General features: G+C 38.4%; 1 protein-coding gene across 5 annotated transcripts in view; it reads right to left on the bottom strand.

Moving 5' to 3' along the window:
• The window catches only part of PPARG (peroxisome proliferator activated receptor gamma), a 131,449-nt gene that overhangs the window by 42,644 nt on the left and 75,212 nt on the right, over positions 1-13,593 (bottom strand). For all 5 annotated transcript variants that reach the window (XM_047744457.1, XM_047744477.1, XM_047744447.1 and 2 more), the window contains 2 exons: positions 6,086-6,313; positions 4,527-4,696 (listed from right to left, as the gene is read on the bottom strand). In XM_047744457.1, the coding sequence (XP_047600413.1) occupies positions 4,527-4,696; positions 6,086-6,305 (390 nt within the window). In that variant the 5' untranslated portion in view covers positions 6,306-6,313. The remainder of the gene's footprint in view (positions 1-4,526; positions 4,697-6,085; positions 6,314-13,593) is intronic.

The raw sequence follows: 13,593 nt of genomic DNA on the forward strand, positions 1-13,593 counted from the left end.
GATATAAGGCCATTGGAGTGCTTTTCTGTACAGATAATTATTGATTTGAAGAACGAAACAGGCTTCCCTGAGGTTTCTTCATATTGCCAATCAAGAAAACACTCTTTAGGGGTACCTGGGTGGCTTAGTGGGTTAAGCCTCTGCCTTCAGCTCAGGTCATAGTCTCAGGGTCCTGGGATCAAGCCCCACATCGGGCTCTCTGCTCAGCGGGGAGCCTGCTTCCCCCTCTCTCTGCCTGCCTCTTTGCCTACTTGTGATCTCTCTCTGTCAAATAAATAAATAAATCTTAAAAAAAAAGAAAGAAAAAGAAAACACTCTTTAACAACACTCTTATTACTGTACTGTGTGCAACTTCAACAGTTTTCTCTTCTGATTACCACAAAGTCTGTGAACTGGTATGATGGAAATGCATGAATCCCCACTGCAGAAAACTGGTTTGTTGTTTTTTTTTTGTTTGTTTTGTTTTTTTTTTTGTGGTATAGATTTATTCCAAAGTCTTCATACTTGTCTGTGAGAAGGTGATGGCTTTTTTCTTTTGCCTTATAAAACCTTTTCTCCAACTTCTCCTTAATTGCTTTTAACAAAACTTTTAACTTAGATACAATGAGACCTAAGTTAATTTTACTGTGAGATTAAAAGCCCTGTGCTGGGGCGCTTGGGTGGCTCAGTGGGTTGAACCTCTGCCTTCGGCTCGGGTCATGATCTCGGTCCTGGGATCAAGCCCCGCATCGGGCTCGCTGCTCATCAGGGAGCCTGCTTCCCCCTCTCTCTCTTTGCCTGCCTCTCTGCCAACTTGTGATCTCTGTCAAATAAATAAATAAAATCTTAAAAAAAAAAAAAAAAAAGGCCCTGTGTTTGGCTTTCCTGTGAAGCTGTGTGGCCCAGAGAAGCTCAACCCATGGGCTCCCATGGCAGGTAAGAATATACTAAAAATCCTTCCTGACTTAGGGCCCTGCATAAAAATAGAAAAACGGATTACACTGTATTATTATATATAGTAGATTGTACTTACTTATATCTTTAGGTAAGTCTATGGTTCTAAAATGATCTTTTACTAAAACACAAAAACACGATGAAACCCACTAGAAAATGACTGTCTAATTTGTAAGTGGTAAGTGACAGCTTTGCAAGCTCTAAGGTGTATGTATTATTCAGTAGCGAAATGTTATGTTTTACCTAAGTCTACGATATTAATAACCCAAGAATCTGTCACTATTCCACTTTAATCCAAGCCTGATCTTTTTATTCCTGTTTGAATTTTGGCAAGGATCTCTAACATAAACCTGTTCCATAGGCACTGTAAAACCATTTCAGAAGACCTACTAACAGCTATGATAAGCAATACTGTAACTATTCTTTTCAATCCATCAATTAGTCTGCAGGTTGATGGTTACCTGTATTTTAATTATGGGCATATCCTACATTCTTCTGAAATGGCAGACGTTAAAGGCCCAAAGTACCCTTTAGGAAATATATATGAATCAAACACTTGTTAATTTCACTTTCCTGGCTTTTTATTGAGTACTGTCGATAAGCTAAGAGGGTATCTTTGATTGCTGGTAGCCACTGGTCTAAATTAGCTGCATTCAGACTGTGGAGACAATTTGGTTTATTTCCAAAGTAGCCATCCCTTAATCTTTTTTAACAGCAGTTCTCAAACTTTCTGGTCTCAGGACCCTTTTTAAGGATTACTGAGAACCCCATGAGCTTTGGTTTATGTGAGCTATATCTACTGATACATATCAGACTAGAAATAAAAACTGAGAAATTGTTATATATAAGGACCTAACAGGCGAACATTCCATTAGCCACCAGAGCTATGTTACCATTCTTTGTCATGTAGTTTCTGGAACAATCCACATACACTTCTGAGAGAATGAGAGTGAAAATGGTAAATAACAACCAAATATTATTATAAAAATAGTTTCAACAACACGGGGGCCTTGGAAAGGTCTTAGGGACCCCTAGAGGCTTCTAGACCACATTTTGAGAACTGCTGACTTATACTTAGAAAAGCCAAATTCTATTATTCCACTAACATTTCTCTTTACCTTTAAAATGAGTAGATGTCTATTTTACCTTTTAAGGTTAGTATAACCTTCCTTGCATTTTAGGCCTGGGAGTCTGTAATCCAGGGTATTCTTCAGATCTGATTAAATATTCACTCTCCATCTCTGCCTCAGGACCCTATCTGTTTCTCAGTTGATGGCATTTGGATTTTGTCCTTCCTCTTCTCTTCTCCTTCTTGCTATTTTTCTTCTTTGCTCGGTTTGATTTTCCAAGTTTTTGTGCTCTCAGAACTTAGCTTTTATTACTATAATCAGCTACTATCTTTTCAATTTTTAACTGTTATCAGTAATGTTAACTCCCCACAAATATCTGACTAAAAGAATCATGGTAGGGACGCCTGGGTGGCTCAGTTGGTTAAGCAGCTGCCTTCGGCTCAGGTCATGATCCCAGCGTCCTGGGATCGAGTCCCGCATCGGGCTCCTTGCTTGGCGGGGAGCCTGCTTCTGCCTCTGCCTGCCATTCTGTCTGCCTGTGCTCGCTCGCTCTCCTCTCTCTCTGACAAATTAAAAAAATAAATAAATAAATAAAAAATAAAAGAATCATGGTAGAACTATTTGCTTAAATGTTCTAGTTTTCTAAGTGTTTGACCAGCCTATTAAAAAACAATAATGTATTGTGGAAATTTAACCATCGCACTGCTTTGCTTATCAACATAAATTGCCAAGATGACCAAACAGAATGGTTTCTTCAGGTATTTCTCAGAATTTAGCAACAATTTACTAAAAAATCATATAAATCTAACACAATAAAACAACGTTTTCACTACTTATTGGAATCTTAAATAACTGATTACACGTAATGATTTCAGAGATCACAGGTATTTTAGGTCGGTTTTAATCACACAGTGAATAGGTTTTAGTGTTTTAAATGAAAGTGTCTCTTGCCAATGGTATTTCGAAAACTCATTTTGGAATTTTAGACCTTAAAAATAAGTAAGACCTTGGATAGCTGCTAATCCAACCAAGTTGTTTTACGAATGAGGTGACAGAGAGCTGAATTGTTTATGTGACTGGCTAGTAACTCTGGGCAAGTGGCTAGGTGACTACTAGCTTGTCTCTTTCACTTTAGGAGGTTGCCTTTAGTAATAAACTATTTGAATTGAAGAGATTCTAAAGATGATCGAATTCAACCCCATCATTTTATAGATGCAAAAACTTAGGCAGGATATAATTTAAAAATGATATATGCTAAAGCATCTTGTACAATATATGGTATACAGTAGAAATTCAATAACTATAAATTTCAGACCCTAGATGTTCCAACACCTACCTACCTGGTGTTGTATATCTATTTGGAATAAAAAGCCCAGCTGAGGATCGAATCTGATCTTATATAAGCAATGCTTATTTTATTTTATTTTATTTTAAAGATTTTATTTATTTATTCAACAGAGAGAGAGAGAGAAAGAGATCACAAGTAGGCAGAGAGGCAGACAGAGAAAGAGGAGGAAGCAGGCTTCCCGCTATGCAGAGAGTCTGACATGGGGCTCAATTCCAGGACCCCGAGATCATGACCTGAGCCAAAGGCAGAGGCTTTAACCCACTGAGCCACCCAGGCACACCAGTAGTGCTTATTTTATAAGGTAAGTATTTATGAACAATTTATTCTGAGCCCTGGAGTATATAATAAATACAACTGATTCACTAAGTATATTAAAGTTAATTATTTTTAAAAGACTACCTACTAAAATATGAGTGGATTAGAAAATTCTTAATAATTGGGCAGAATATTACTGAATGTTTGAGCTTTCCAAAATACACTTTTCACAAAGAATGGAGGAAAAATAGTATCTCCCCTCCAAAATTGTTCTATCACTTTGCCTGTCCATAATACATGACTCAAACTGATGCTGAAGTAAGAAAAGACAGAGCACTGGGTTAGGAATCATAAGATACATGTTCTGGTCCTAGTTCTGCCACTTACTAATGAATGACCATGGTTACAAGAAGCTTGTCACCACCTCACAGGGCTGTTACAGGCCTCAAATGAAAGTATCTATTTATCTCATCTGTCAAGCCTTATAAAAACAAAACAACACATGGAATAGGGAGGGGAAAAAAAAAACAAACAGAAACAAAACTGGAGGATTCCGAAAATATGGGTTCTGGGCCAGGTCATCACTGTCTTGCTATGACACACTTGTATTCAAGTCACTTTTTTTTTTCTTTCTTTTTTCTTTTTTACCTGCAAAATGCAAGCAATGAACTAGATCAGTGGCTCAAGGACCAATCTGGAGAAAGGGAAGTGAAGCAAAACAACTCTCTTTTTACTGATTTTCTTGGGTTTTCAAAGAAATCATTTGAATGGATTTTACTAAAACAAAACAAAAAAGTTTTATCTCAATTCCTTGCTATGTGTTCACAACAAGAAATGAAAGAACAGGTAAATTTTCAGCAGATTTTTTGAAAAAAATCTCTCTCTCAGTTTTTCTTCTTCTTCTTCTTTTTTTTTTTTACCTTGCATCCTTCACAAGCATGAACTCCATAGTGGAACCCAGAAGCTTTATCTCCACAGACTCGGCATTCAATTGCCATGAGGGAATTGGAAGGCTCTTCATGAGGCTTATTGTACAGCTGAGTCTTTTCAGAATAATAAGGTGGGGATGCAGGCTCCACTTTGATTGCACCTGTGTGCAGAGAAATGTGAGCAGATAATTATCACATGAAAAACTGCTGAAAAAGCTCTATGGCAAGTCGCCATAGTACACCTTACTGCCATAGATTTATTATGTAAGTGTAGAAGCATTATGGAACATGAAAAACAACAACAACACAGGAGAAAGTAGGCTTTGTAACTACAGACAAGTCACAACACCTCTGAGCCTCACCTGTAAAAATGAAAGGGGGAAGGGAATTAAGTCTGTGGTCTGTGACCCTTCAGAACCAAAGCTCAGAATGACACCCCACAGTATCTGAGACAATTAAGGTTATTTTGCTACACAACGTGCTATATTTGGCATTCATCACAATATTAACTTATATATTTGTATTTAAATATCGCATTTTAGAAGTATTCTTAAACCACTCTTGGAAAAGAAACACAGAAGGAACACCACTATGAAAAGGTAATGTCATGCCCAGCTTGAAGGTACATGAGAAACAAGAGACCAGGTTTTCAGCAGTGTTGAGTCAGAAAAGGTGGTTTGTAAAATAATCTTTGAGAGAGAGAGTGAGAGAACACATGGAGAGTAAGTACTCCCCTTCTGCTGGTTAGGATCAGGCCTATTAAATTTCCATATTAGGCTCTAACTGAAAACCACACAAATATAACCAAGTATATTATTTATCTCAAAAAAAAAAAAACTAGAAATACAGGAAGTTCTTACTTATTGTCAAGTAATGGTTGCCAATTACATGGTGGTGGCTTTGGAAAACCAGCATATCAGCACACAAAGATAAAAATCAAGGAAATAGCATCATAGAAATTTATTTTATCTTGAAAAGTACCGTTTTGGTTTATCTTGACTTTGATGTTTTGATGTGAATTTACTTAATGGCAGGAAGATTTATCAATAGACTACAATGGTAAAATTTAAATTTGTGCAGAAAAATAGGTTTCAGTATAAGCTGCTCAAATAGCAGAATTAGGGAAAATGAACCACAAATTTGCAATTTGGTGATGAGAAGTTATGTAAGGTAGCAAATTATTACTTATTAACTTAAAAGTGACCAAAAGAATAAGAGTTTACACACACACACACACACACACACACGATAAACCTGGTAATGCAGCCATGCTGGGAAATGCTCCTAAGAAGGAAAGAAACAAGAAATAGGAAAAGGAAGAAGAAAGAAAATGAGGGAGAAAAAAGAAAGAATGATTTGGGGTATTTACACACTAATATCCTTTTTGGTATATCATAAATATACAATGTTTCATAGGTAAATGGATGAGTAAATGAATGGTAAGTATCTTTTTTATAGAGTTTTAGTCTCTGGAGCATTATTCCAGGGCTATCGAGAGGTTAGTCCGATTCTAGTCTTAGCAGTGTGACAAGTGAAAATAACTATCGTACTTTGGTACTCTTGGAGCTTCAGGTCATACTTATAATCAGCAACCATTGGGTCTGCTCTTGCAAATGGAATATCTTCGTAGTGTGGAGTGGAAATGCTGGAGAAATCCACAGTGGTGAAAGGTTTGATGTCAAAAGAATGGGAGTGGTCATCCATAACAGAGAGATCCACAGAGCTGATTCCAAAGTTGGTGGGCCAAAATGGCATCTCGGTGTCAACCATGGTAATTTCTGAAATGGAAAAAAAAGAAAAGCTGTGGAGTTCATTCTGGAAAGAGAACGATCTTCTAACAATACACAAGGAGGGAACTGAAAGGGTCTTTGGTACTGTGCTCTCATCTGGATTATCACAATGAGAGAGAAAAACACAACCACCTCCTAAGTGCTGCCTAGGCTGTTTTACTAAAGGAAGGAAGGCACCCCTTACCTGGATAGCATGGCAGAGAATCTTGTAATAGTATCAATGTGGTCAGTGTACCCAAGGGAATGTCCTGCAAACAGCCCTGCTCTCATGATCTCCTAAAGAAGATCATTATATCAGGTCTGTTAACGGTTTTTAAAATTAATCAATTAACCAATTAACTAATTTATTTAGTTAGATAATTTTTAAAGAGCATAAAGTTCTGGGACAATTTTGCTTCCTTGGAATTAGAGATGCTAAATATTTTTCTCTTTAGGATAAAAATTTTGCTCCCCTAAAAAAAAAAAAAGAAAAAAAGAAAAAAAAATTTTGCTCCCCTATTTGTATTTATAATGGTTTTATGGGACAGAAAATTTGGCATATTAAATTTAGGTAAAAATGTATTCTTTAATTGCATTATAAGGATAATTTTATTCTTAAAGTAACACAAAAATGAATCTTTTTAAAGAAGGGACGATTCCCTCTATGAAAACTTGCTCAAATATATACCTTTTCTCTGCATACAGTTTTCCTTAAAAAGGAGAATGTGTTCTCCATCTTGAGAACAGAAAAGTTAGAGATAGTGGAAACATATCTGATCATGAATGAGAGAAAGTCAAAATGACAATCCGCACAGCATTGATTAAACCACCCTCACACCAAGACCACAATGAAACAAAAATGGAAACAAGAAAACGTATAAAAGACAAGGGGAGGGGGTAGGGGGTTGGGTGAGCCTGGTGATGGATATTATGGAGGGCACATAGAGTATGGAGCACTGGGTGTAGTGCATAAACAATGAATTTTGGAGCACTGAAAAGAAATAAAATAAAATAAAATGAAAAAAAAAAAGACAAAGGTAAAAATACATGGATTCTAAGGTCACAAAATAACTTGTTTCATGCATTGCCTGCTTAGGATGACACATGCCATGTGTGTTTTTCAGTATATGATTTGTGGTCACAGTAAGTGAAATAGAACCCTGAGGAATTTTAGTTCTAACTATTTAATGTGGATGTGTGAGCCACCAGAGGCTGTGGACATTAAACCTTCGGGCCCTAGGAACCTACATGGGTACTTACTGATGTAGATATTCAGACATGTGAACACACACGGTGCCTCACGGGTCCTTGGTTCTCCTGAAACCAGTTCGTTCTTCAAAGTGGTATGAAAAGAGCAGTCACTGAGTATTTTAAGTGGTAACTCTTGGGTCAAAAACATGAGCAAAGGGCTGTGTGAATTCAGGACTGCTAATATTGGAGACAAAGAAATGAAACACTCATAAAACTCCAGAAGCTCCTGAAATCATAGGCTGATTTATCTTATTCCTAGTTATTTCGCTATCACCTAGCAATGGGCTTGGCTCACAGTAGGTGCTCATATGAAATACCGAATGAGTTGATGAGGCAGCTCTGAAAGTTTAGCAGAACAGGCAGGAAGAGGGGAAGCAAATTAGTATTTACTGAAGTACCCCCCAACACAAGACACATTCTCTTATTCCATAGAACCCAAGATCTTATCTCCACTTTATAGATAAGCCAGGACCAGAGAGGTTAAGTGACTTGCCCAGTGTCCAATAGCTGGTAAACAGAGAATTCAAACTCAAGATTGACCCAGGACCCTATTCATTGTGCATATATTCTCTTTATTCTCACTGATGAAACTGTTTTATGGAGAAAGGGCTACTCTCCTAGGGGTATCTGTCAGTGGGCCTCTTGTTTTTTTCCCAGCAAGCAGAGAGCTAAGGAATTTATTCTCAAAGGCATGAGGTTAAAAATTCCAGTTGTGGTCTCCATAAGGAAAACAAAGTGAAAACACAAATAAGGAGACTGTCCTATGAATGCGCTTCAGGGGTTCCGAGGGGACTCATTAAGGCACCGTTTGGGTTCACATGTCTGAATATCTACACGAATAAGTACCCAAACAAACTTAAGTTATCTGAGTCACAGTATAAACACAACACACAAGAAGAGGAATGTGTACTGGTGATAGCTTAAAGATCATGCTGGGTCTCAATGACACCCAGAAAAACATCCGTGCCTTTAATGATGGGGAACCCATCAAACTATGCCCTTTGCTTCACAATTCTTCTAAACCTAACTCACCCAGGTCCCTCCACTGACTCTGCCCACCTCCTCAGCATGCTTATTTTACATTTCTTTATCTACTCTGCTCGGTATAAATTACCAGCATATCAAAATAATCTCTTTTGTCTTGACTGCAATTTCCACAAAACTGGGCTTATCAACTATTTCTCATTATGCCTGTTGCAAAGTTCATCTGTAAGCAAAATAAAGCTTGTCTGAGTTAAAGGTAGTGGACAAGCCACCGAATGAATACTGGGAAATGAAAATGAGGATGCAAAAAAAAATTTGTGTTGCAAGAAAAACTGGTGGCTCATCATTTTGCTGTTTTAATTTTGTTTTGTTTCACTTTTAATATACGACTTCAATGACTCCCTGTCGACCAAAGCCCATGCTTCTTACAGAAATCACCCCGAGGGGTCATCTACTTGACTACAAAGTTTTGGAAGAAAATTTTAGTGTTAAAATAGCCATCTGTGTGTAAATGAACAGAATAAAAAATCATGTGATTTTAAAGATATAATATGGAACTCCCTAAAAAATTGGTACCTATGGTACATTTCATAGCTAAAAGAATGCTATTTAAAAAAGTAATTTATTGTCATTTGTTTTTAAAGATTTTATGTTTTTTTTTGTTTTTTTTTTTAAGATTTTTAATTTATTTATTTGACAGAGAGAGATCACAAGTAGACGGAGAGGCAGGCAGAGAGAGAGAGAGAGAGGGAAGCAGGCTCCCTGCTGAGCAGAGAGCCCGATGTGGGACTTGATCCCAGGACCCTGAGATCATGACCTGAGCCGAAGGCAGCGGCTTAACCCACTGAGCCACCCAGGCGCCCCAAGATTTTATGTTTTTAAAGTAATCTGTACACCCAGTGTGGGGATCAAACTTATAACTCTGAGATCAAGAGTTCTTTCCAGCTCTACTGACTGAGACAGCTAGGTATCCCTATACCTCATTTTTATTTTACTTTTATTTTTTTTTAAAGATTTTATTTATTTATTTGACAGACAGAGATCACAAGCAGACAGAGAGGCAGGCAGAGAGAGAGAGGAGGAGGCAGGCTCCCTGCTGAGCAGAGAGCCCGATGTGGGGCTCGATCCCAGGACCCTGGGATCATGACCCGAGCAGAAGGCAGAGGCTCAACCCACTGAGCCACCCAGGTTCCCCTATTTTACTTTTTAAAAGTAGGCTCCACACCCAGCATGGAGCCCAGCATGGAACTTGAATTCACAACAGTGAGATCAAGATGGGAGCTGAGATCAAGAGTCAATGCTTAACCAACTGAGCTACCCAGGCGCCCCCTAGACTTTATTTCTAAAAGCAGTTTTAGGTTTACATAAAAGTTGAGCAGAAGTACAGAGTTCCCATTTATCCTTTTCCTCTCCTTCCTTTCCCTGACCCCTGAAACACACACAATTTCCCCTATTATTAACTTGCATTTCTCCTATTATTAACACTTGCGTTAGCCTGTTATGCTTGTTACAAAATTGTGAACCAATATTGATACATAATTATTATCCATAATTTGCATTCCAGTTCATTCTCTGTGTTGTACATTCTATGGTATTGACAAATGCATAATGTCATGTATCCACCATTACAAAATCATGCAGAAAAACTTCACTGCCCTAAACATCCCCTGTGCTCTACCTATTCATCCCTCCCTCTTCCCCATCCCAACCTCCGCCCCCGGGCCCCAGAATGCTGTCCTCTTCTATTAAGGGCATATTAGTTGAAAAGCAGGAGGGGCGCCTGGGTGGCTCAGTGGGTTGATCCTCTGCCTTCCGCTCAGGTCATGATCTCAGGGTCCTGGGATCAAGCCCCACATTAGGCTCTCTACTCAGGAGGGAGTCTGCTTCCCCCTCTCTCTCTGCCTGCCTCTCTGCCTCCTTGTGATCTCTGTCAAATAAATAAATAAAATCTTAAAAAAGAAAAAGCAGGAGAAACCTTGACCTTTATATATTACACACACACACACACACACACACACACACATATGAAATGTCTTACCTTGGCTTTCAGGGCCCTCCCTGACACAGTCCTAACTTACTTTCTCAGTCTTATTTTCCACTAGTGATCGCAGACCCCAATCTCATTCTTAGCATGCCCTGTGGTTAGGCATATCATACTATTTGCCCAGGTTAAACATGCTCTGAATTTTCTAGTCTGCTTATCTTTATTCATGCCAAGGCTGCTCTATCTCCTCCCTCTTCCCACCTCCCGCATCACTATATGTCACAATCCCTCTGTCTTTCCCACAGTGGGAAATCCCACTGTTTCCAAATGCAACTTTCTCCAGGAAACCTTCTGTGAAGTCTCCAACTTAAAAATACTCTCCCCATTCTTTGCGGGATATCCCCACAGCTCTTTGTACCTCTCTTTTAACTCTGATAGAATTATTTGGATAAATATCTCTGTTATCAGATTTCAAGCTCTAAATGGATGGTGACTTAGTATTCTGTTTTCCCTTTAGTCCTCATGCACAGCTGGTCATTTACTAGATGTTTACCAACTGAATGATCATTCATTTTTATGTGAAAAATATAAAAAAAAAAAAATAGGGGCACCTGGCTGGCTCAGTTGGTGGAGTGTGTGACTCTTGATTTCAGGATTGTGGGTTAAAGACCCACATTGGGTGTAGAGATTACTTTACAAGTAAATACAAATTAAAACAGGGGTGCCTGGTGGCTCAGCTGGTTGTCTGACTCTTGGTCTCAGCTCAGGTCATGATCTCGGGGTCATGGGATAGACTCCAGAGTTGAGATCTGTGCTGGGCGTGGAGTCTGCTCAAGAATCTCTCTCTTCTCCTTCCCTCTCTCTCTGCCCTTCCCCACTCATGCTCACTTTCTAAAATAAATAAATAAGTCTTTTAAAAAAATTAAATAAGAAAGGAAACATGCAGAAAAACATTTATAAAAATAAAAGGGAAAAAAATGAAGATACTTTCTCAATAGTTTAGTTTTTTGTTTTTTGTTTTTTTTTTATTTGACAGAGATCACAAGTGGGCAAAGAGGCAGGCAGAGAGGGAGGAAGGGAAGCAGGCTCCCTGCTGAGCAGGGAACCTGATGCGGGGCTCCATTCCAGGACCCTGGAACCCTGACCTGAGCCGAAGGCAGAGGCTTTAACCCACTGAGTCACCCAGGCGCCCCTTAATAGTTTAGTTTTGCTAAGACTTATCGTCCCTTAGAAAAGATGATGATTGTCAGTATTACAAATAAAACACAATTTAAACTGTAACTTCTCCCTTCAACAAAGTATATTCAGTTTTTCTCTTGATAATTTGAGAAGCAAGATTAGGGTCCTATGAAGTTTCTCCCTACATAGAAAAGACAATGTGAGAAAGAAAAACAACTTGCCTATTCATCTCTAAGAAAACATATTACTCAAATACACATTTTCTTTTCCCTTCTCCCTGTCCTTTTTATTCTGGGACATCTTGACCTAAACAATATTACTCCATGGACCACAGTTACCGGGAGGCACAGTGGCTCCCTAAACATTTTATTTTATTTTGACTTAGAGATGGGTCCAGGGAGCCTGTTTCTAATTTTGTCTCTAGAAAACATAAGCTACTGTTTCTGCCAAGCTGTAAGTCGAGTAGGTGTTTTTTTTAACTCCATGTAATTACCCATGAAAGAACAAGTGAACAAAATATTTGCATGAACAACAGTCCTTCTGAGGGATAAGTAACAGTGTCTTAACTTTCCAGCTGGGTGACAGGAGTGGGTTGCATCAGGATTTATCCATCAATTTCACAACCTTAAGGTTCCAAGCAAAAGTCTTTGGGCAGACACTGAACAAGGAGGTAAATTTGTGCCATTTATCTTAGACCTTCAAATCTGGCTTTACACTGTATTATTTTCAATGAGCAGACTCTGAATAATACTCCAAAGTATAATGTATTTCAAATAAAAATATAAGCAGTACCATGCCAAAATAAAGTAACCTCTCTAACTGGAAATGCATCATTATTTGGGAATATGGAAGTGGGCCAAAAAAGATGGTAATATAATGTAATGTCCCAGAACTACATTGTTTACCTTTGGGGTCTGATATATTGGTCCAATATAACTGCTGCCCCTTAAGAAAAGGAAACTTCTACTAGAATTTCTGAGGAAATGCTGCATTTCCTCACTACATTATTATCTAGTTACATTAACTAATATTAATAGAACCCTAAATCTTTACTAAGTATTGTGCCAAAAACAACACTTAGACCATTTCATTTAAGCCTCACAACAATACTATGAGGTCGGTGTATTCATAAGTATTCTTAGAGAAGAGGATACTGAGGCACAAACATGGAAGTAGGTAACTTGCCTAAGAACACACAGCTACTAAGGACTAGAGCTGGGTTGTGAACCCAGGTGGTTGAAAACTGCATAGCTAGCGCACTTAATTTTCTAAGCTGGTTAGAAAAGACAAATCTCTTCCTGATCTTCCACTTCTATCCTCAAGAACAATTAATTTCAACAAGCCTTCAGTGAACAAGAGGATGTGCCAGGTCCAGGAGTTGGGAATATACTATGAAGACTGGGTAATTATCACATAAAAGCTTCATTAGAAAGATGTTAAGCTGGGCAACAGGAGGAGGTGCCAGAAAAAAGCCTTTCATGGATTCTCTAAAACTTAGTAGCTTCGTTGAAGTGGCCTTAAAGAGACACTTAATCACTGATTTTTTTCAATCTCTTCTAATTTGTTTCAGTTTAACATCACAGTACTCATCAATACGGTTCAAGCTTATTTAACCAGCCCCTCCTACTGATTCATCAAATCATTTTGCAGTGTAAATTGACTTGGGTATTTTCTAACTGAAGTCCTCTTCCATGAGGACAGCTGATATACAGAGACAAAAATCATCCTGAAATAGTAGAGTGGCAAAGGTCTTTTTGAGATACTCTAAGTCCCTTATTTGACAGATGAAGGAAATGAGAGAAATGATTTGCCCCTGAACACATAGTAAGGGGCTTACCAAATGAGAATCCAGGTTTCCTGTCTCCTATCCTAGCATTCTCTACACCCCATC

Source organism: Lutra lutra, chromosome 1, assembly GCF_902655055.1.
Source record: "Lutra lutra chromosome 1, mLutLut1.2, whole genome shotgun sequence".
Lineage (NCBI taxonomy): Eukaryota > Metazoa > Chordata > Mammalia > Carnivora > Mustelidae > Lutra > Lutra lutra.